Raw genomic sequence first — 24072 nt, 5'->3', positions numbered from 1 at the left:
TAACCACCATTAACATGACTATTTGTGTATGTGTATGTAGATCATTTCATGTCATAGTCTAATCAATTAGTCTAATCAAAGTTAAAGACTTGGTATATGCTTTTCCATTGCCTTTTCTATGTTCATATAATTGTATATATAGATATATTTCACCAAGATCCTCTTTTATGGTGATAGTTGGCACTTTTCACAAAAATGGGATTATGTTTTGACTTCTAATAGCATTGTATACTTTTGTTTGTTTTGAACTTGATATAAATGGAATCATACAGGTTTTTTTTGTTTTCTTAAAAATGTATTTTCTTTCTTTTTAAAGATTTTACTTATTTATTTGTCAGAGAGAGAACACGAGCATAAGCAGGGGGAGCGGCAGGCAGAGGGAGAAGCAGGCTCCCTGCTCAGCAAGGAGCCCGACATGGGGCTCAGTCCCAGGACCCTGGGATCATGACCTGAGCCAAAGGCAGACGCTTAACCGACTGAGCCACCCAGGAGTCCCCATACAGTTTTTTGTTTAGAAGTTTTATAATCCTTAGATTTATTCCTAAGTACTAAATATTTTTATTGCCAAAATAAATCTATTTTTAAATTTCCTTTTGTTGTGATATAGAGAAATACATTTGACTTTTGTATATGACTTTATAATATTCAGCAGCCTTTTATAACTCATTTTGAATATGTATATAAGATAATATTAGATTTGATAGTGGCTCTGCCCCTTGTGAGACTTTGGGCAAGTTACTTTACATCTCTGTGCCCCTTTTGTCTGTGAAATGGGGAAAATAGTCTGACCTAACTCATATAGCCAAATGAGGTATAGGATATCTGAACTGTTTAGAATAGTACCTATAATCTTCCCTTACCTATAAGGATTAGCTGTATTTTTTGTGTGTGTGTAAGAACAGACACTATTATACACCATAATGGGAGAGAGTAAAGGAAAGAGGGCCTCTGGTAGCAATACCGCGTGCCCTGCCCTGGGCTGAGTAGTCCTTACCCAGAATTCTGACCGGCCATGGGACTCATGGGTGGTAGGGGAAGAGTAGGTAAAATTTAAATAGTTTGAAATGCACTCTGACTTAAATTATGTTCTTAATTGGAATGACACTTAATTTGTCTAACATAAAATAAACAGTATGTAACAGTAAGTATAGTTTATGAGTTAGCTATTTAGCCATGAATATTCCTCCAGATTTTGCATAGGAGGGAGATTAAAGAGAATATTGATTGATAGCTTGATTTTTCTGACTTTTATAAAAATCAGTGTGTGTTAACTTATAATCAGAAATGAAGAATAGATTCTCTCTCCTCCACCTTATTTGCAAATTAGATGTGAGGTCCAGATAGTCAAGATCAAGTAATTTTGTGGTTTAGTATTTTATAAGCACCCAGGTTAAAATGTCGCTCTAACTTATTGACCCCTGTGCTGAAGTATTTGGTAGCATGAAAAGAACACTGGATGAAAAGAAGACCTAAGATCTAGTCCTTGCTTTACTATATGCTAGCCAGTTTCTCTTTAGATCACATAAATCTTTTGCCTTTTACAAAAGATTTTGAATAGGTGTTTTTGTTTTCCTGAGTGTCAGTAATTTTTTCCATTTGTTAAAGATAATGCTTTATCTCACAAAGTAGTTATGAAAGTTGATACTGCTTAGCAAAATCTGAAAGGCAGGTCAATAGAAGGAATTTTATCATTTCAAAGTAACTCTTAGTCTTTGTTTTGTTACAGGAGACCAATTATCTGAATAATGTGAATGTAAAAAAATAAATAATACAATTTGATAAAACTACTACATGTATAACACTTAGAAATCTATTTGAAACCATTTGATGCTGTACATGTGGACTAGTCATTATAAATGCATTAAGATGTGCTCTCTTACTTTAGAAAGTAAACATGAACTTACCTACTTGCTTTGCTTTCCTTAAATATATCTTTTTTCAGTACTCATGTATCAGCAAGTTATCTTGAAATAGTTTGTTCCACTGATAGAATCTGCCTTGTACTCAGGTCTCAGGTCAGTTGGAGAACTCTTCCTGCTTTATCTCTCTCATCTAGAGAACTTGATTAAAGATAAAAAGTTATGCCCTTGGGTGAAATGTTTGTGCATATAAAGCAAGGGGACTGTCCTCCAGCCCTGTAGGTCTTTTATGCATTCCAGTGAGCATTGACCTCTGAGTTGGACACCTAGGAAAGAAAACTGGACACAAACAGTTTATACACTGTCTGGAACACTTTCTATAGGGCCCTCAGAGCTAGTTTATGAAAACAAAAAACACCAATCTTGTTACTTTAGAGTCAGATTTGGGTTTTTTTAATCATAGTGACCCAGTTCACCATGTTTGACTAATAATTTTAGCTGTACATAAGTATCAAAATCCCACTTAAATGGACATTTGCTATCATTGAGGATATTGTAATATAGATTCTGCAAGTAATTACTAAGGGATCTAAAGGATTTTAAGCAATTCAACATTAAAGAAATAAGTGTTGACATTGAAAAGAATGGCCTTTATAGGTAGGTAGATGATAGATAGATAACATATAGATATATAAATGGTACAGTTATGGGGCGCCTGGGTGGCTCAGATGGTTGGGCATCTGCCTTCAGCTCGGGTCACAATCCCGGGGTCCTGGGATCGAGTCCTGCATTGGGCTCTCTGCTTCTTGGGAGCCTGCTTCTCCCTCTGCTTCTCTCTCTCTCCCTCTGTCTCTCATGAATAAATAAATAAAATCTTTAAAAATAAAAAAAAAGATATAGTTATGTATATGTGTAATACATTAATATATATGATACAGTTACTGAAAGATGTTACATTGCTTTAGAGTTCTTTTTTGTTTGTTTTTATATAACTTCAGTATGCTTTTGGAAACCTGAATTTTTTTTAGTCTTTTTTTAATTCCAGTATAGTTAACGTACAGTGTGATAATAGTTTCAAGTATACGATATAGTGATTCAACAATTCCATACATCACCTAGTGCTCATCACAACAAGTGCACTCCTTAAGGAAACTTGAATTTTTAACAAGGATTATTATAAATTTTCCCCCCTAGCAGTTGAATTAATATTTAGTTAGATGTACTACAACATTAGACAAATTACGAATGGAACCTCATCTATCAAATGAATAAACAGAGGCCATTCTACCATAAAGGCGAAATGATTTGATATGCTCAAGATCACTAGTATCAGACTACTTCTACAGACTTCTAATTTCTAATTCAGTGCTCTTTTTTTGCTACATTAACAATAAAATGTATGAAAATTATAACAAATCATGAACTGTATAGTACCTTTAAAAATTATTTTTCTAATGTTTTGATAGCCCAGGAATGAAGTAAATCTACCATGGGAGGATCTTTCTTGTTACCTACATACGACTTTACACTGTTTACACCCTTCTCAATCCTCTGATTCAAGATCATTGAATTCTGACCTTGTTATCCTGAGATTTTTTTTTTTATATCCTTTCTTTAGCTTCCTAATGAGATACTACACTCACTATGTGTTCCAGATATGTCAGCCGTAATATTGCCAACATTGGATGCTCACCACCACTAAGTTTAATCCTGTCAGATATTGTTTGAGTGGGATAGGTGGTGCCATACATAGTGACTGTGTAAAAGACAGCCAGCCTTCAGGTATACTGAGCTTGTTGACAGACTTTGGAGATCGTCACTTTGAATGAAGGATATTCTCTTATGAATGTTTCGCTTGTATTCTTATGATAGTTACAGTCAATGTCATTTAAATGACAAATTTATGTAGTGTAGATATATTTATAATTTTTACATTACTCAAGAAAAAGAAGAATTGCAAGAAATTGTAAGAAAACTTGTCAGTTCTTAGTCTCAAGCTGTCTTTATCATTGGTTAAAATGCAGGATTTAGAATTTTGAATGTTATTACTATATATAGGTGCCTGGAATACTTATTACGAAATGATGCAAATCCAGGGATCCGTGACAAGCAGGGATACAATGCAGTTCATTATTCAGCTGCTTATGGTCACCGTCTATGTCTTCAGCTGGTAAGATTCGTGAATTGTTGTGGAAAGACTAATGTGATTTTATATTCTAATAACATAATGAAAATGAGAATAAATGAATCAAGAAACAAACTCTATTGCTTTTTAATATTTTTAGAGCCAATATATACCTCTTACATTCATACTTGCCTCAGTAAGATATCTCTCATTCCCTTTTCCCTTTCAAAAAGAAAAGAGGAGAAAATTAGATCTCTAGAGAGGGCTACTTATGTCCTTCCCTTATACTACCCCATGTTGATGTAGCATTTCTTTTCCTTTTCCTTTAAATAAATGTTTTCCAGAAATTTCTAAAGAACTGTAACCATGTCTTGTGTGAGAAATGTCCCTGTGAGAGGAAGGTTTTTTCAATATATTTAGAGATTTCTGAAAGGCCCATTCTTTTTACAGTCCCTCCTCATAGAGGGGAGACAGTACTTCTGCAAAGGAACTTTTTATTTCAACTGTGATCTCATTCTTGAATATACACGCCATTCACCCCACTTTGCCAAACCAAAGAGAAAGCAAGGGACAAGTGAAAAGATTCTCAAGTGTGTAACAGGTGCTTCAAGTTAAAAGTTTCTTTATTTAGACTTACCTTATAAATTATATTAAACTTTGCTTCCCTTCAAGGGAGAGTGGGTATTAAAGATAGAAAAAGTAGGTTGACGTATTTAATATAGCCCTGCTATCAGAAACAACAAATATTTCCTTAGGTTATTATGGTATCTTATACACTAAAATCTTAGACCCATGAATATAGATTTGTGGTCTGTTATATTGTACACTTGTTTATGTAAAAGACTTAATTTTTGGAGGCAAAGGGAGCCCAAGTTCAGAATAGAATTTAACAAAGACTTGTGTAAATAGAGGACCTGTAGCATTTAGCTCTAAAATATATGAAAACTTTCTAAGCTAAATATTCTTACTTTAAATTTTATTTCAGATTGCAAGTGAAACTCCTTTAGATGTTGTAAGTAATAATCAGTTTTCCCCCTACTATTCAGAGTATTATAATTAATTTATTTGCTCTCACTAGAAGCCTGTTTTACATATTCCTGAGAACAAAGACAGAGACAGAAATCATGTATTTATGGGATGGGGCTGGGGCGGGTGGTGAGTAAATAGCATTTCCCTCTAGCTAGTTTATAGCCCTACCTCAGAGCTCTTACTCTGTGGTCCTCACTACCCTTTCATGATGATCTGTTGTATAAGCTTGCTGAGTGGAATTTTCATAATATAATATGATCTGGGATTTTAAAATTCATATTTAAATATCAATTTTTACTCTAAAATGGATTTAAACTTGGGGGGGCAGGAATAACTGCTATAATATATCTAAATACCATTTCTGACATTTCAAATACTTTTCTTTACAGTTAATGGAAACCTCTGGGACAGACATGCTGAATGATTCAGATAACAGAGCAACAATAAGCCCTTTACATTTGGCCGTGAGTACTACGCCTTTAGAGCCAGCTTGGTGGCTGGTTTACTGAAAATATCTCCCATCTGGTGATTTGACTCAAACTAGTACCCAATAACTTTTGGGCCATGTATGATGATCATGAAATTAAACCTTCAACAACTTTTTTAATTCAGAGACTTGAGTGTACTTGTTATGTTTTGTTTAAAAAATAAACAGTGGTCTTTGGGTTTCTCCCAAAGCCCTACTCTAAGGGAGAGTTTACCTGTGATGTGAATTTTTAAAATGCACTGCCCTAATGGAATGGCTTCTAACTTGCTAAGCAGAACTGTATTTTCTGCTGTATTTCTACAACTTTTTGATCTTAGAGCACTAAGTGTGTGTTCACTGGTCCTTCAGTTGCTTATGCCATAGAATTTGGCCCTATGATTTGAAATGTCCCTTCTAGTTTAAGATGTCTCTAATTTTTTTCTCGTAATGTCGGTCACTAAGAGGAGAAGGTTAGTAAAGTATAACAGTTCTTTAAATCAGATATGGAATGAATTACTTCAGGAAATTTCAAGCAGGGCCCAATCTTGTTCTTTTTGTGCTGAAAGAAGAGTCTGTTTTTGGAACATGAGCATGTTAACAGTTGTTGGGGGTGAGAGCAAGACTGAGAATCAGGAGACTCGGATACAGTCATTAGCTGTTTGGGAGATTTCTGGTTTTACGTATAGTAAAATGTTTATAAGGGTATATACTTAAGTTAATGAGGATCACTACAAGTTCACTGATCCCTTTGTTTCTTCTCACATATGCTATTTTTTTTTTTATAATTTTCTCCTTGCGTATTTTCTAACACCGATGCATCTGCATTGAATTTTCTGCACCTTTCTCCCTGCTAGTATTTCCTACCATTTTCTGAATAACTGAGGAGGTATGCTGCATCTTCCTGCTTCCTTGCCCTTTGGGTCTCTGGAAATACTATATGCTCTCCCAGACTTGCAGAGTAAATAAGTCATCTGAAAGGGCAAAACGAGCATGGAGAAAATAGCTATTTTACTCTTGGTGGCGAGAAATGAAGTCTGAGCAGATGACTAGGCAGTTCTTCTTACGCCATCACCATTATTCTTACACTAGCACTGCCATTTCCTAAGCACTTACTAGGTGCCAGACTAAGCACTTTGCCAAGTTTTTGAATATATTAGCTCAAAAACTTCCATTTTTTTTTTTTTACTAGTTTTTTTACTTCATGGCTATTATGTATAGTGGTGCTATATATGAACATGGCTGTGCTGAAGAGTGTTTTTAAGCTGAAATGGAAACAATTTTTAATTTAGTAATTAGGCTCAGTGAACTGTGATTATACCACCACTTTTCACATTTTGTATCTGTTCCTAGGAGGTTTTCAGAAATTAACTTGAAGTGATTTTTTTTCCCTTCCAAACTCTCCTAATCCGTGACACCTTGATGCTATGAAAACACACCAGCTTGAGGTCTTGGTTCTTGTCTTTGCACATATACGTGTACAAATTCCTTGTCTCCGTCTTATGCAGGGACATCATGAGGGGAACACCTCTCTGGCAAATCATCATGGCTTCTTGTCATCCTTATTTTGTCTCTTTTTATTGTTATATACTATCTTCTGCATATATTGTGTTTCTTAAAGTTCTTTCTGCTAGTAGCATAATTTCATTGACCCAGTATTGAGGAACAAGATTAAATATGATTCTAGGACAGTAGAGTTCCTTAATCTCCAGTTACTTTAATCTTTGAGGTGGTTGAGAATCTTTGTAGGTAGTCAGAAACATCAAAGAGATCAGTAAGGCCCAGAGCAACTTTACGTCTTCCTGGTACTTTCTGCAAGAAATAACTTTACAGCCCTTTGCTGCAGTGTGGGGTCTTCTAGCTATGTATCTTTTTTTTTTTTTTTCAGATTTAGCTCAAGTCTGGTAGACTTTTACATTTTTCAATTCCCAGTGAAATGTTCACATGTGATAACAAACTGCTAACCTGTAGTTCTGAATGGTATCAGTAATGATGTATGAAAGTCCTTTAGCTACAAAATGGTAATATGAGTGAACTAGAGAGAACATTCCTTGTGTGCCATAACTGGGTCTTGTTAATTGCTTTATGTCTTGCTCAGCACCTAGTCCAACGAGAATAATAGATGTTCAGTTGACATGTTGGTTTTTGATATGAATTATTTGGAAAGCCTCTTCATCAGACTGTGGTAAAGAAGGGGACTTCAGTCTGACAAACCTTTACACTCTCGTCCTCTATTGTACAGCTAGTACTTGGCACATGGCAGTTATTCAGGCCGGGCTCAGTGTTAAGTATTTTTGTGCTAAAAGAAATGTTTATTTTTTAGATACAGCATGTTATGAAGTGAGGATAGTCATTTCAGTTTGAGAAATCAGAAGACTCAAATACTAATTAACTTTAGTTGCTGGCTGTCTCTATAATTTAAGTATAGTAAAATTTTATCAGGGAGTTAAGCAGAGCACTGAACTGTAATTAATAGCACAGGCTTTGCAATCATAGACTTAGAATGAAAGCTTTAACTGAATCTATGTTACACATTCATTGAATGCCAGGAACCAGACCATTTATGCTAGTGATAAAATCACCTGTCATTTGAACGTTTATTCTCCACAGAATACCCATTCTCTAACACCGTAGCCTACTATTTGGTTATTAGAAAAATTTATACTTAACTTTTCTGAACTCTCAACATGCAAGTTTTAGATTATCTCAAATATAATAATTATGTGAAGACAAGTTTTCTTATTACTTCCTTTATGTTTTCTAAAGTATCTGAGAAGTCAGTCTAAATATGTACTTTTTTAATTTATATTTTTATTTATTCCTAGGCCTATCATGGTCACCACCAAGCACTAGAAGTGTTGGTACAGTCTTTGTTAGATCTTGATGTGAGAAATAGTAGTGGGAGAACACCCCTAGATCTTGCAGCATTTAAGGGCCATGTTGAATGTGTGGATGTACTCATTAATCAGGGAGCCTCAATTTTAGTAAAAGACTACATTTTGAAGAGGACACCTATACATGCTGCAGGTATGTCAAAAATTATGCATGATTTTAGTTACCACTTTCTTTCTAATACTCTTTTCTTTTTCAATTTTTTGTGTGTTGTACTCCTGGTAATTATTTTAATAATGTTGACTTTAAACAGTCGAATGAGGCGTGCCTAGATGGCTCAGTTAAGCGGTTGACTCTTGATTTTTGGCTCAGATCATGATCTCAGGGTCCTGGAATCGAGCCCTGTGGCGGGCTCTGTGCCCTGCATGGAGTCGGCTTGTCCCTCTTCCTTTGCTCCTCCCTCCTCTCATGCACGTGCACTCGCTCTCAAGTAAATAAATAAAATCTTAAAAAAATAAAAGGTCAAATTCTTCTTTCAAGGAAAAGCCAACAGAAAGATTATGATTGCTTTAAAACATTATCTACCTTAGAAATTGGATTTATGTAGTAGTCTAACTTCTGAAGTACTTCATCAACAAAACAGTGCAATATTTTTTACTTCTTTTTGATGGAAGTTTTTTTGGATTGGTACGTGCTTTTATTTAACAGTGAACATTTTGACTTATTGTACTAGGGTGCTCTTTAAATTAAACATATATTCAGGGGCGCCTGGGTGGCTCAGTTGGTTAAGCGACTGCCTTCAGCTCAGGTCATGATCCTGGAGTCCCGGGATCGAGTCCCGCATCGGGCTCCCTGCTCAGCAGGGAGTCTGCTTCTCCCTCTGACCTTCCCCTCTCTCGTATGCTCTCTCTCTCTCTCTCTCTCTCTCATTCTCGCTCTCTCAAATAAATAAATAAAATCTTTAAAAAAATAAATTAATTAATTAATTAAACATATATTCAGACAGGAGTTATAGAGCACCTCCTTTATGCAAGATCTACTCCATGGTATGATTTTGTGATGTTGCAAATATGTGAAAATTCAAAATTAGGTAACCATGTCGTTGTATGACTTGGTACTGCTGTGTATCCCTAGCAGATGTAGATCTACAACTCTCTACAGGAATTACTACAAGTCAGTATTCATTTTATTTTTTTTTTTTAAGATTTTATTTATTTATTTATTTATTTATTTGACAGAGACAGCAAGAGAGGGAACACAAGCAGGGAGAGTGGGAGAGGGAGAAGCAGGCTTCCCACTGAGCAGGGAACCTGATACAGAGCTCGATCCCAGGACGCTGGGATCTTTACCTGAGCCAAAGGTAGACACTTAATGACTGAGCCACCCAGGCACCCCTGTACTCATTTTAAATAGCTAAGACTGGTACATTGGAAGAAATCATAGCCAAGTATTTTTTTTTCACCCCCAGTAGGCCTCCTTTATATGATTAGATTCATTTCAGTTAGTCTGTTTTTATAGAGTGATTTTTAAGGACACATTTTAACATGGGTCTTGGACTTTACTTCTAGTCCTTTAGGAAACTTGCATTTTTGAAGACTCTAGGTAACACCCACTGTTGCTCCAAAGCAGCCTTTCAGAAACTGTCAGATATTCAAGCAGGGCTCAAAAACAGAAAAATTTATAAGTGGGTTAAAATTCCTAATAAATGTGTATATATATAAGAATTAAGTCAGAATGCCATCCTTTTCTATTATCTTACTCTGAAAAGAAATGAAATTTATATACCATTCTGCAACTTGAAAAATTGTGTTGTAAGCACAGATCATTTGCAGACCTGATTTAAAGCTTTCATGGAGTGGTTTGCACTCTTAATTGATAAATATTGAACCAAGACACTAGTCAGTCCCTCAGAAGTGGCTAACCAATGTCAGATAGTCTATACATCCTATCCACTGAAAAAGCTACAGGTTATTATTGGTGCCTACCTATTTAATAAATGCAGACGTGGTTCTATAGATGCCTTTCAACTGTGGAAATTGTTAGCACCTTATTCATAAGTCATGAAGAGGACATTGCGATTTTTTTTCCAAGAGGGAACCAGGTTCCCCCCCCCCCCAGTGATGTTATGCTCGATGTTTTAGGTACTGAACTTATAAAATACAAAACTCCTCAGGAGCTACTGTGTACTGAGTGCAAGTGAGTCCATTAAAGAAGTGGCAGGCCAAACAATTTCCTTGATGCATGCCCAAGTGAGATGCTTCAATGACAGCTGTTAATGATTACAATGAGAGTTGCTGGCAGAGTATAGCATATAGATATGGAATGATCTTGTACCATAAGTCTTAATTAATAACTATTAGAATTTAATATAGTTGTTAGAAGGTACTGTAGAATATTAGGGCACCTAGCTTGCTTTTATTAATTTGTCTTTTAACTAGGAAAAACAGTGATAGATAATCCTTTTTGCATCATTATGTAAGTTATATATTACTTTAAACTTCAAATTTTATTGTATTAGGGGAAGGACCTGAATTTTGCAGAGGATTTAACTTACCTTAAAAGCTTACTGTTTTGGGGCGCCTGGGTGGCTCAGTCGGTTGAGCATCTGCCTTCGGCTCCGGCTCAGGTCAGGATCCCAGGGCCCTGGGATCAAGCCCCACATCAGGCTCCCTGCTCAGCGGGGAGCCTGCTTCTCCCTCTCCTACCCACTCGTGCTATATCTCACTATCTCTGTCTCTTTCTCTTCTCTCAAATAAATAAATAAAACCTTAAAAAAACTTACTATTTTCTTTAGGCTACTTCTATTTTATACCATTACACATATTATGTGTTTGGACATATAAATGCATTTTTTAGATAGATCATTTCTTCTTTTATTATATATGTATCAGTTGGAATTCTTTCATAGTACCTAGCTAAAAGGTGGCTTAAGTGACAAGTGTTTACCCTCTCACATAAAATGTTCAGAGGTAGAGTCAGCTCTGGGATTGATTGATTCAGCAGTGGTGTCAGAGCTCTCTATTCTCTTGCCTTCGCAGTCATGGCACAGAATGGCTATTGCTTCTTTACAGGGTTCCCATCAAAAATAAGGAAAAGATGAACTTGTCGTTATCAGGGATAAAAATATTTCCCAGAAGCCCTCAGACTTATTAGCATCTCAGTGGTCAGAGTAGACCAGCACTCATCTTGAAACCAGTAACTGGCAAAGAACAGAGCTGTGATAGACTTGATCTAATCACGATTTTATCCCTTGGCTGAAGGCAGGGTGCCTTCCTTGATCACACTGCCACCACCAGAGCGCCAAATAAAATGAGCATTCTATTAGCAGGGCAGATGGTGAGGGATGGCTGTGGCCATAATTTACTATGACGGATTTATATCTATTCAGTTTCACCAACAAAGGCAATAGAAACCTTTGTATCCATATTTTTTCTTTGACTATTAAATTCATTAACACTGTCCCACAGTTAAACATCTAGAAAATGTGCCCTAAGATGGAAATTTTCTATTTTACCATTGTAATTACTGAAATTTTAAAATATCACTTTACAGCAACAAACGGTCATTCAGAGTGCTTGCGGCTACTAATAGGAAATGCAGAACCGCAGAATGCAGTAGACATTCAAGATGGAAACGGACAGTAAGTTTTAATAGTTTTTAAATTATTTTTAAGATGTGTGTTAATCTTCATACTTTTGCCCCTATTTTAGTAAGTCTGTCATAGTATGTTAACTGAATAACATCAAGTATAGTTTTCTCATTTAAGTATACTTTAAAGTTGCATCACAAAAAGCCATGTTTAGAAAACAGGCCAGCACACTGTTTAATTGTTTTTCATGGAGTGGAGTCTTAGGTGGTAACAATGAACCTGTTCCTGTTGTTGCTCAGGACTCCTCTGATGCTGTCTGTTCTTAACGGGCACACGGACTGTGTTTACTCACTGCTGAACAAAGGAGCAAATGTAGATGCCAAAGATAAATGGGGAAGGACAGCATTGCATAGAGGGGTAAGCAAAAATATTCCCATTGCCTTTAATCAAAAATTTCTTAGGATCTCATTTTGCCTAAGACTGAACTAGGCTATGTTTATTTTTCTTCATCAAATTTTTACCAAATAGTTTTTGAATGCTAATTTTAAACAAAAAACCCAGCTTAATCGGGGCGCCTGGGTGGCTTAACAACCGAACGTCTGCCTTTGGCTCAGGTCTTGATCCCAGAGTCCTCGGATCTAGCCCTGCATCAAGCTCCCAGCTCCACAGGAAGCCTGCTTCTCCCTCTCCCACTCCCCCTGCTTGTGTTCCTGTTCTCGCTGTATCTCTCTCTGTCAAATAAATAAAATCTTAAAAAAAAAAAAAAACAATCTAGGAAACAGTGTTGGAACAAAATTTTAAAACCCCAAGACCTTGAGTAGAATTAATGTCCCATTTACTTTTTCTCATTATTATAACTATTTTCTTACACATTTTTGTCTTTTTCACCTTTGCAACCATTCACCTTTTTTGCCTTCATTGTTTTCATTGATTTATAAGTTCCTTTATTCCTGTTTTTCATGATACTTGTATTTTGACAAAGTTACTGCTGTACATGAATTTTTAAGCCAATTCCAATAAAAATACTGAATTACTCAAAAAATGATAAATGCTTTGATTGATGGACAATTATGGGGAATACAGACTTTAAAATTTTTAAATTGGCATATAGTACCCAAAATAATATATTCAACTTCCTGCAAATACTTTTTCTTTCAGGCAGTTACAGGCCACGAAGAATGTGTAGATGCATTACTTCAACATGGTGCTAAGTGCTTATTTCGAGATAGCAGGGGCCGGACACCTATACACTTGTCAGCTGCCTGTGGACATATTGGTGTTCTCGGAGCCCTTTTGCAGTCAGCAGCATCTGTGGATGCAAATCCAGCCATAGCAGACAATCATGGATATACAGCACTTCACTGGGCCTGCTACAATGGTTGAGTATACAGATACAAATCTACATTAAATGCCTCTTAATGTATCAAGCAGAGACAACAAACTGTAACACATTCTGATATTCATGAATATTTAATAGGCAACTATAAGATCAGTAGGAAGCATAAAAATGCTGTACTACATAGTTGTAAGCTTACTCCTATCACTTGTCATGGTAAAGCCAAGGCACTAGTTTGTCAAAGATCTTTTGAAATAAACTATCATTAGGTTTGAAATTTTTCTTAGATCTTTGCTTCAACAGCTATTTTGCATTTTTAACATATTATAATATTTACAATGTCTTTTATATAGTATGTTTGTAGTTTGATTATGTTCTTTTACTTTCTAAGCGTATTTATATTAGGGGAAAAAAGACAGCAAAAAATGAAAATGTATCACATTCTAAACTGAAATCTGTGTATGTTTTCTGAGCACATTGCAAGATAGATGCTTCTATCAACAGTAACATGTATGCTCAGCATTTTAAGGGAATAAAATCTTAGCAGATCACAGAACTAGAAACTTAGAAACTTTTATGGTTAAGTTAACTTTGCTGCATGATTAGAACATCGGGCTCCCTGCTCAGCTGGAAGCCTGCTTCTCCCTCTCCCACTCCCCTTGCTTGTGTTCCCTCTCTCCCTGTGTCTCTCTCTGTCAAATAAATAAATAAAATCTTAAAAAAAAAAAAAAAAAGAGCACTGACCTTTGGCTTCCTAGAAGCTCACAGCCAGTCAGCTCACTAACTGTGACTCAGAGAAGTATAAAGCGATGTTTAAGGTATATATGTTCAAAGTGGAGTTTGGCTTATGAAATGTCACTAAGATAATTTAACTAATGAGGCATGTTGAGAGATAATGATTTTTTTCCTTGTGTAGGGCCACAGATTTGATCATGTTAGAAAATGCTAGGGTACATTATGTACATTGTAAACATCAACTCTGTCAAAAGTTTGGGCTTGGGACTTTAGCCAGGGATGTGAGGGGGGTTTTTAATTTGTTTTGAATTTCATTGTAGCATTTAGATTGCTGTTAGTTGTGAGAGATACCTGAAAAACTCGTTCACAATTCTAATAACTTTCCCTCAAAATACTAAGAAAATATAAATTGCCTCTTGATAAAAATATTGACTTGCTTAAAAAAATCAGTATCTGTTCTAAAATCCAGCTGACTGCCTTACCAGAGAGTTGAGGTTTCTGCCTTTCTGTAATGTGTTGCTTCATGGTTCTTTTACTGGAGCCATGTTGACAGATAATCTTGAGTTACAGTGAAAGGGGAGAAACCTGAATCTTGCAAAATCATAGTTTAATTAAATGTTTTCGTAAGTATTTTCTAGAGGCAGTATTTCAATTTTCTTATTAATCCTTGTGCCAGAATTGACAGTTTTAATCTTTTGCTAGGAGAAAGTTTTGGTCTCTTCTTGAGGATTGTTCTGTGATTACTATTGGGCATCCGTTATCTCTGAGTACCATTTTGATGGTACCATCAAAACTTGACTAGTTAAATGTATTGCTAATTCACAAGCTTAGTTTAGTCCGTTTCATTTTTACTACCTCAGATCCTAAGCCAGAACAGTTTTGAAGATTAAAACCTTTGGATTTCAACTTCTTTTTTTTTTTCTTTTCTACTCAGTAAAGTTGGTATTTAGTGAATATAGTGAAATGGCCAAAGATCAGTCCTGAATTTAAAAAGATAACTATATTTTGCCATTGGAATTTTATTTGTTTTTATAATGTAACCTGACATTTTACAAGTAGAACAAAAACCAAAACCATCTACTATTGTAGGGAAACACCTACAGATGTGAGTTTTATTTAAGAAATGAAACTAGGTTTTGGGGGGTTTCTTTGTTTTAGTTTTTAGAGAGGGATAGGGAAGAGCAGAGAGAGAGGGAGAGAGAGAATCTTAAGCAGGCTCCACACACTGATCTCAGAGCCACTGTGGGGCTCTATCTCACAACCCTGAGATCATGACCTGAGCTGAAATCAAGAGTCGGATGCTTAACTGACTGAGCCACCCAGGCACCCCAAGAAATGAACTGTTTTGAAGCAGACTTTTATTGCTTGATTCTTTTTTTTTTTTTTAATGTATCAGTGAGAATTAACCATTGGAAAAAATCACACAGTAAGCTATCTTTCCTCAGGCAGAGCATTCACTTGTAAATAAATTGCTGTTTTAACTGCCCTTTGGAGAGTTGCTATCTGTTATAACATTTCTTATCAGGTCTTTATGGAGAACACTGTTTCCCGAAAGTGAATTCCTACTCTGTTACTGCTAAATGTAGATTTTCTAAGCACGTTGTGTACGAGAGACAAAACAGACAAAATTTTGCATGAACTACATGCCTGGTTACCATTTAAAGATCATAGCAGATGTGTCTAATTTCCAGACTGTAGCAAATTTGTGCAGATTCTGAATTGAGCTGAAAGGAATTAGATGTGTGTTGGCTATATGCAATAAGAGACTATACAAGCAGTCTAAAATTAATACCATATTTATAGTCGAAAGTCTATTTTATAATTTGGCATTCTGAGAGTAGAATATGTAAAATGGTTTTACTTCCACTAGTAAATTATTGTATGGCTAAAAACAAAATTGGAAGCACTCTAACAAACCAGAAGACAACCTTTCTTTCAAAATTAAAATGAAATGATGACAAAGCGTTAGAAAAGAACTGGTTATACATACTACATTTTAAAGTCCAGATTTTCAGTTTGTGTAATTATTCAGTCACAGAACTTAGTACTTACATTATCCCTTTGTTTCTTTTAAAAATGGATAAAATTTTTTTGAAACTCTTAAGTGTTCTCATAATATTCCTCTGAAACATGAAGAGACCATTTGTATCATCCTTTCATAAACTAGGATGCAAAGTGATGAGTTTTCAGCTTGATATGATTGCTAGAGGTAATCAGTAGCCCAGAACTCTCTTTTTGCAGTATGCAGTCTGCTCAGTAGTTCTCAAATCTTTCAGTCTCAAGATCTGGGAGTTAGAGCTGGTCAATATTTACTACATTGGAAATGAGAACTGAGAAATTTAAGGATATTTATTAATTTACTTTAAAATAATGAATCCATTAAATATTAATATAAATAACTTTTATAAAAATAACTTCTTTTCAAAACAAAAAATTTTCGTGAGAAGGGTGGCAAATTTCTTTACTGGCTAGTTTAAGAGAAGACTAGTTTGCAGTAGCACCCCAAGGTTCCCCAGACTCACACCTTGAGAACTACTATTCTAGGAAGATAGGAAACTCTTAAATCTATACTGGCCAACTTTCCATGGCTACTTCTTGGTAATGAGTTGACATTTGGAGAGAGGAGATTAAAGCAAGTCTTTTCAACCTCAGCACTATTGCCATTTTGGCAAAAATTCTTTGTTGTGAGGGACTGCCGTGTGGATTGAAGGTATTGAGCAGCTTCCCTAGCCTCTACCCACTAAATGAGAGTAGCACCCTCCTACCCCATGCCCAGTTGTGATGAGCAAAAATTTCTCCAGACATGGCTAAATGTCTCCTGAAAAGCAAAATTGCTCCAGTTGGGAACCACTGGTTTAGAGAAAATAACTAACATAAGATGGAACAATTATAGGTTTCCTAAAACATAACTTTCTTTTCCTGGTAAAAACAATTATAGGATAAAGATTAAGTTGAGCTATTATTTGCGAATATTAGAGTAATTAAAAAGAAAATAAATCTAGCATCACTTTGTTGGCCAAATATTAAGCCATAGAAATAAAGAGCCTGTGTAAGAATCTTATTTATTCCTAAAGCAGGTTCCAAATGACTAATGAAATAAATGATGGAGCATTTCATTTGCAGCAATTAATATAGCAATTTGAGTGATTTAACTAAAATCCTGGCTTTGAAAATTAGGTAAAGAAAATCTGAGGTTTGGGTTTTTCCGTCTTCAAAAACTGTGGGCCTAGGAACCTGACTGGCTCAGTCTGTTGAGCGACTCTTGATTTCGACTCAGGTCATGGTCTCTGGGCTGTGGGATTGGCCCCGTGTCTGACTCTGCACTCAGTCCAGGATCTGCTTGAGATTCTTGCTCCCCCTCTCCCTCTGCTCCTCCCCCCACTCACATGCGCACATGTGTGCACTCTCTCTCAAATAAATAAAATCTTTAAAAATAAATAAATAAAAACTGTGGGCCTGATACCTATCAGTAATCTATACTTGTCCTTCAACCCAGCAATATCATTTCTAGGAAATTATCCTACAAAAATACTTGTTAAAAAAAAAAAAAGTACCAGAGAGCGCTTGGGTGGCTCAGTGGGTTAAGTGTCTGCCTTCAGCTCAGGTCATGATCCATCAGGCTCAGAGCCGGGGAGTCTGCCTCTCCCCCTGGTTCCCCCCGTCACTCACGCAGGTGCACAAAAATAAATAAAATCTAAAAAAAAGTTTTAAATAAAGTACTGGAATATTTCATTACAGCAGTTTGTTATTTTAACAGAAGCAAACTAGCAGTCACCTCAAAATACATAGTTAGAAATTAAAATCATTTATAATACACTTTAATGCTGTGAAGTTTTTCCAAAGTTCAAGAATAAGATTTCTATATATGCTATTATGGAAGGATGTATACAATTTATTAAGTGAAAAGCAAGTTGCAGAATTAAAAATTGGCATAAAAATTTTAAAAGGACGTAGTACATGTTTATGTGCATGCAGCTGTATATGCCTAGAAATTTCCTGAAACTATTAAGGTAATAGTGGTTACAGTCTAGAAAGTAGAACTGGAGATGGTGGTGGGGACAGGGACATGTACTTTTTCCTTCTAGACACTACTGTAGTATTTGAGATTTTATCATTAGCTCATTACTAAAATCAGAACATATTTACATTTTTGAAGCTATATAAATATATGTTAATTTTAAAGTTATATTATGCTATGTAAATAAGACATTTTTAAAAATGACTGAATATATCTAACTGGTCATCATGAAAAAGATGAACGAGAGTAAATTTTTTCCCCACAAAACAAATATCTGTTGTGTCAGTAATAAACTGCTATAATTACAAGAAGCTTCTGAATTTCAGGTCTTGAGGTTGTACTTTGGATTTTAAAACTCCTAGAAATATGATGTTTAATGTATTCAGTGAACTCAGTTAACTTTTAATCCATGTAAAGTTTTTTCTTATTTGTGTTAGGGATATGTGGGTGTATTTGGGCACTTCATTATCTTTTTTGGATTTTAATATCTGATTCTCATTTACTTATTTAGGTCATGAGACATGTGTAGAACTTCTTTTAGAACAGGAAGTTTTCCAGAAAATGGAAGGAAATGCTTTCAGTCCTTTGCATTGTGCTGTGTAAGTAAAGGCAGATGAATCAGATTTCGTTTGACTATTTAAGAAATACACCATTGCTGTGAGAGTGATCACTTTGTTATCTTACACAGGATAAATGACAACGAAGGTGCTGCTGAAATGTTAATTGATACTTTAGGTGCCAGCATCGTGAACGCCACAGATTCAAAAGGAAGGTAGGAATTCAACTTTGTAGAAAATAGCCTGACTTGTAATAGGAAAAAAAAATTTAACTACTAGACTAGTGTGGAAGAATTAACAGAGAAGCCATTATTGAGTAAAAGTTGATTTTTATATTTGGAAGTACAAATTATTATAAAGTGTTAATATTTATAATACATTATAAATTTTGTGTAATATTAATATTTATATATAATAGTATTAATATTTATATATAATTATATAATTCTCATTATAAAAGGCTTTTTTATTATGATTTTTAGCAGTCTTCCTCTTTAGAACTTGTAAAATGTAAAATTCCCCCCTTTTTTAAAGGTGTGTTTGTTACCCAAGGATTATTGTTAATAAAGTTAAAAGTTTTCTAAATATAAATAAAGGCTGGAGGAGAGTCCACCAGTTGTATTAGGTGGCAGTGTTGGATCAGGATTTATTTATTCTAAAATTTCCTTAATGATACAATTTTTTTTAGCAATTTTATGTTATACTAGTTTAATTAAGGGCCTTTTATATTACCAGAAATACAAATTACTCTGGCAAAAATTAGTAAGCTCCATTAAGCCTATTTGTATCAGGCAGTGATTTTATAGCCTAATGGTAAATCCTTGAAAATTGCTTGTCATAAATTCAGGAATAATTTTTTCTAGAGTATAAGACAAACAGATTTAGTGAAGTCTTCCCATTTCTTTGTATTATAGAACCCCTCTCCATGCGGCCGCCTTCACAGACCACGTAGAGTGTTTACAGCTGCTGCTCAGCCATAATGCTCAAGTCAATTCTATAGACTCTTCTGGGAAAACACCTCTCATGATGGCCGCAGAAAATGGACAGACAAATACAGTTGGTAAAGACACTGGTTAAGGCTTGTATTATTCTAATGCTATAATGCTATATTGCTTATGTGTGTTTAACTTATGGAAAACTAAGATCCCAAGCCTTCTGACTCTGTCAGATTTGCCACAGTTAACTCCCCACTCCCGAGATTTAAAACCTTTAACCACTTTCAGGGCGCCTGGGTGTCTAGTCGTTAGAGTCTGCCTTCAGCTCGGGTCATGATCCCAGGATCCTGGGATCGAGCCCCGCATCGGGCTCCCTGCTCAGCGGGAAGCCTGCTTCTCCCTCTCTCACTCCCCCTGCTTGTGTTCCCTCTCTCGCTGTGTCTCCCTCTATCAAATAAATAAGATCTTTTTTTTTTTTTTAATAAATAAATAAAACCTTTAACCCACTTTCAACCCGCATTTTTATCTAGGGCCACAGTGTTTTCATTTGCCCTTGCTGATTAAACGGTCTTACTATATCAGGGCGCCTGGGTGGCTCGGTTAAGCGACTGCCTTCGGCTCAGGTCATGATCCTGGAGTCCCTGGATCGAGTTCTGTATCGGGCTCCCTGCTCGGCAGGGAGTCTGCTTCTCCCTCTGACCCTCTTCCCTCTCGTGCTCTCTCTCATTCTCTCTCTCTCAAATAAATAAATAAAATCTTTAAAAAAAAAAAATGGTCTTACTATAACAGGGCAGTGTAAGATAGCGGGTAAGACCCTGGCTCTGGAGTTAGATGCACTGCATAGGAGTCCTAGATCTACCAATTAAGTGACCTTATGACTCAATTTTTTCATTTTTAAAGTTGAGAAAATTAACAGTGCCTACTTTGTAGGATTATTGTGAGAGTATGAATCCAGAGTGCTTAAAGCAGTATTTGAAATTTCGTAAGCTCTCACAGCATAAATGTTAGTTGCCATTGTGTCTGTGACTTACAGGATAATGTGATGATATAGTGTGTACATTTTAGGCTACAGGATTTTTCTTAAACTTTCACTAGAGGGATATTGTTGCTTTGTATCTTTATTTCTATACAGTGAGTTTATTAGTAATCTAAGATATGTGTTCATAAATATAAGACTTGATGCCATTTTTCCTCCCAGAGATGCTGGTTAGCAGTGCTAGTGCAGATCTGACTTTACAAGATAACAGTAAAAACACCGCCCTCCATTTGGCTTGCAGCAAGGTAGGTACACATTTTAAGGATATGTTTTCATTGTTTATATCAACAGTGGCATTTTTCCCAAACTTAGGGAAGCTTTCCTACTTCACCAAAGTGAACAGAGCTAGAGATTGAACCTCTTTACTGATCACTGGCATCAGATTTCTTGAGGGAGGGAAGAAAATACTGCCCTTTTAGGCACCATGATATATGAAAGTCTCCAGTGGGCCAAGTAAGTTTTGGAGTGTTAGCCTAAATGTAATTACTGTCTTCCTTTAATCTCCAGTCTTAAATATTCCTGTCTTCTCCCCTAACCTATTCCACCAACATATTTGGACCAATATTTGAGGCATTATTAGCCAAAAAAAAAATTCATGGCATATATATGGTGATGTATATATTGTATGAACAAGAGTTGAGGTTTATTGAGTTTATATATTTATCTTTAATGATATCTAAGTTTTTAAGAGTTATTTGCCATAATTTTAGGGTCATGAAACTAGTGCCTTGTTAATACTGGAAAAGATAACAGATAGAAACCTCATCAACGCAACCAATGCAGCCTTGCAAACGTGAGTATTTTCATGTCTGGTGTAAACCTTGTGACCTATAATTATAAAAATGATTAATAGGTTCTTTTTCTAACATGGGACCATTGGAATCAGTCTCAGTCACAGAAGCAGTTAATAAGTAAAGAACAGTTTTTATAATTTTTATAATTGTGACAAAACTCATTTTTAAAGTCATTACAATTAAAAGGCTTATTATTTAAAAAGGTTTTGTACTGAAACTTCATTATTGAAAATACTGTGTTTTTTCTTGATCCAACCCATAATTTTATATAGGAAAGTAATACTATTCTGTATGTTTTATGGAAATCAACTGGAACAATATGTTACTTGACCCCAGCAATAAATGAGGTAAAAAGCTTGACATGTGTCTGTAAACTAGAGAGATTCAGAAAGAATCGAGTTCTTAATGTGAGCAGCCATCTTTCAAGTGACCGCTTAGATCTTAGATTGAAGTCTCCAATTTTTCTCTCCCAATTTCCATTTGCTGTTCTACTTTGAGTCTTGGTTTATATATATTTTTAATACTGGTTCCTATTCACGTTTCAGTCAGATCTCTTGAGGGTCCAAAAACTAGTCATAGAACCTGTAAGTTATTTTCAAAGCCTATTAAAATTTGTGCTATTGAATTAATGGATTTTATTGTATATTCTATTATATGTATTTGCCCACCTCATTCTTAAAACAACTTAAGAATGCAGTTTAGTTAGTAAAATCTTCTTAAACATTGAGTCTTAGACTCAGTACCTTTGTTTGAAACAAACAAAAGGTATTAATTAAGGTGGATTGCTGGCAGGAGGACAATGCTATGTTTATGCACATTGCAGGGTTTGGCAGTGCACTCTGCACATTTATTTTGTTGTCCCCCATTCCCATCTATATTGCTGCTAGGACTGGGTGCCTCAGTTTTGTATTTCTGGGTCATCACAACTTAGCAAAAATGCCCTTCAACAACCAGGATTGAGAGAGAGAGAGGGTGTGTGTGTGTGTGTGTGTGTGTGTGTGTGTGTGTGTGTGTACACTCAGGGCCATGTACCTCTCTGTGTGTACATATGTAATATTTTTCCCCCCAGACCTCTGCATGTTGCTGCCCGAAATGGGCTGACAATGGTGGTTCAAGAACTTTTGGGGAAAGGAGCAAGTGTGCTTGCAGTGGATGAAAATGGTAAGTAGTTCTGTATTTTCTTTCATTAACCTATATTTTACTAGAAGCTTTTATCTTTCAATCCATATTTGAAGTGAAGTAAATGTGGATGTTTTGCATGGTTGAAGAGGAGAGCGGAAATTAATACTGAATAGTACTTTGTGGCAAAGGGAATAAGAGCAAGAAAAATAAGAAAAGTCTATATAACAGATGAACTTCCGAATTTCACTAACTTTGGTTTAGTGTTACCACCTTCCGTCCATCTTAGTATTCAAAGAATTTGTTCTGTCAGCAAATACTTATCAAGGCCCTTAAGAGCCAGGTTCTTATCTAAAGTTAATCTTCCCACTATTCATGATCCTATCCCCTTATGCCTACTTGAGACTGTCACTTAGCAGTTCTTCACTGTGTCCTATAATATGGACTTTTTTGTAGGACTCGTCCTAGATTATTCCCATGTGTATATAAACATTATTTTCCTCATCTTAAAAAATCTTATATTAAGATTGGTTGGCTCAGTTGGCTTAAGCGTCTGCCGTTGGTTGGCTCAGTCGGTTAAGCGTCTGCCGTTGGCTCAGGTCATGATCTCGGGGTCCTGGGATCGAGCTCCCTGCTCAGTGGGGAGTCTGCTTCTCCCTCTGCCTCTCCCCCTCCTGCTCGTGCTTTCTCTCTCTCTCTCAAATAAATGAAATCCTAAAAAAAAAAAAAAATCTTCCATTAATCTAACTATTCCTGAAACTACTGCCATATTTCTTTCTTCCCCTTTGTAGCACAATTACTCGTGTTGGCTGTCTTGCTGTGCCCAGTTCTTCCCCTCTTTCATTCTCTCCTGAGGGCCCCCCAGTCATATCTTTGCCCCCACCATACTGCTACACTGTCCTCAAGATCACCAGTGATCTCCACAATATTGAGTCAGTTCTTAGTTCTCATTATACCTGACCTATCAGAATTTAGCACAATTGATTATTCCTTTTTCTTTTTTTTAATAGGAATAAGGGTTTTAATATAGAATTTAAAATATATAGGAATAAGGGAGTAACTAGAGATGTGAAGGTTGCAGTCTGCCATAGCAAGTGTCCAATATTTCCCCAAATAATCTCCATATTTTCCTTTATGCTGCACTCTTGTTACATGGATAAATAGGTACAGATCACTTTAGGTCGGAGTAAGAGGGAGAGTCATTTGATTTGATTACAGTATCCTTTTGTAGGTGAACTCAGTCTGCCTTCATTCACAAATACCTGGTTCCTTCAATTGATAACTGGGTTAGGGTTTGTAACTTGCTGTTTTGATGGTTGGATTCAGTAACCAAATTCACTGGAACTGAAATTTGTTTTTTATTTTATAATTTTTTTAACTGAGACATAATTAACATGCAACATTAGGTTAATTTCAGGTATATACTTTTTTCTTTGTTAAACTTTTTTTACTTGGCTTTTAGGACTTCACACTTTTTTGGTTTTCACCCTTTGTTACTAGTTATTCTTTCTCAGTTTCTTTTGTAAAGTTTCTCCCTAACTTCTTAATATTGGAGGGCTCTAGGACTCAGTCCTTGGGTCTTTTTGCTTCCCCTGTCTATATCCAGTCCTTTGGTTCTTTGATACTACCTACATGCTGAGAATTT

The 24072-nt window shown here is 35.8% G+C and overlaps 1 protein-coding gene across 8 annotated transcripts in view; it reads left to right on the top strand.

Moving 5' to 3' along the window:
* The window catches only part of ANKRD28 (ankyrin repeat domain 28), a 209888-nt gene that overhangs the window by 161867 nt on the left and 23949 nt on the right, over positions 1–24072 (top strand). For all 8 annotated transcript variants that reach the window (XR_012380635.1, XR_012380634.1, XM_073900380.1 and 5 more), the window contains 13 exons: positions 3918–4029; positions 4970–4996; positions 5403–5477; positions 8302–8503; positions 11861–11948; positions 12197–12314; positions 13056–13275; positions 18498–18585; positions 18675–18758; positions 19458–19603; positions 20677–20759; positions 21225–21307; positions 22378–22469. Coding sequence is in view for 6 of the 8 variants with exons in the window: in XM_073900380.1 (XP_073756481.1) it covers positions 3918–4029; positions 4970–4996; positions 5403–5477; positions 8302–8503; positions 11861–11948; positions 12197–12314; positions 13056–13275; positions 18498–18585; positions 18675–18758; positions 19458–19603; positions 20677–20759; positions 21225–21307; positions 22378–22469 (1418 nt within the window). In the remaining 2 variants the exon portion in view is untranslated. The remainder of the gene's footprint in view (positions 1–3917; positions 4030–4969; positions 4997–5402; positions 5478–8301; positions 8504–11860; positions 11949–12196; positions 12315–13055; positions 13276–18497; positions 18586–18674; positions 18759–19457; positions 19604–20676; positions 20760–21224; positions 21308–22377; positions 22470–24072) is intronic.

Source organism: Callorhinus ursinus, unplaced genomic scaffold, assembly GCF_003265705.2.
Source record: "Callorhinus ursinus isolate GAN/ISIS: 27379988/994484 unplaced genomic scaffold, GSC_fseal_2.0 scaffold1, whole genome shotgun sequence".
NCBI classification, from domain to species: domain Eukaryota; kingdom Metazoa; phylum Chordata; class Mammalia; order Carnivora; family Otariidae; genus Callorhinus; species Callorhinus ursinus.
The sequence above is the reverse complement of the archived record's forward strand: the minus strand, read 5'-3'. Positions and strand labels throughout refer to the sequence as shown.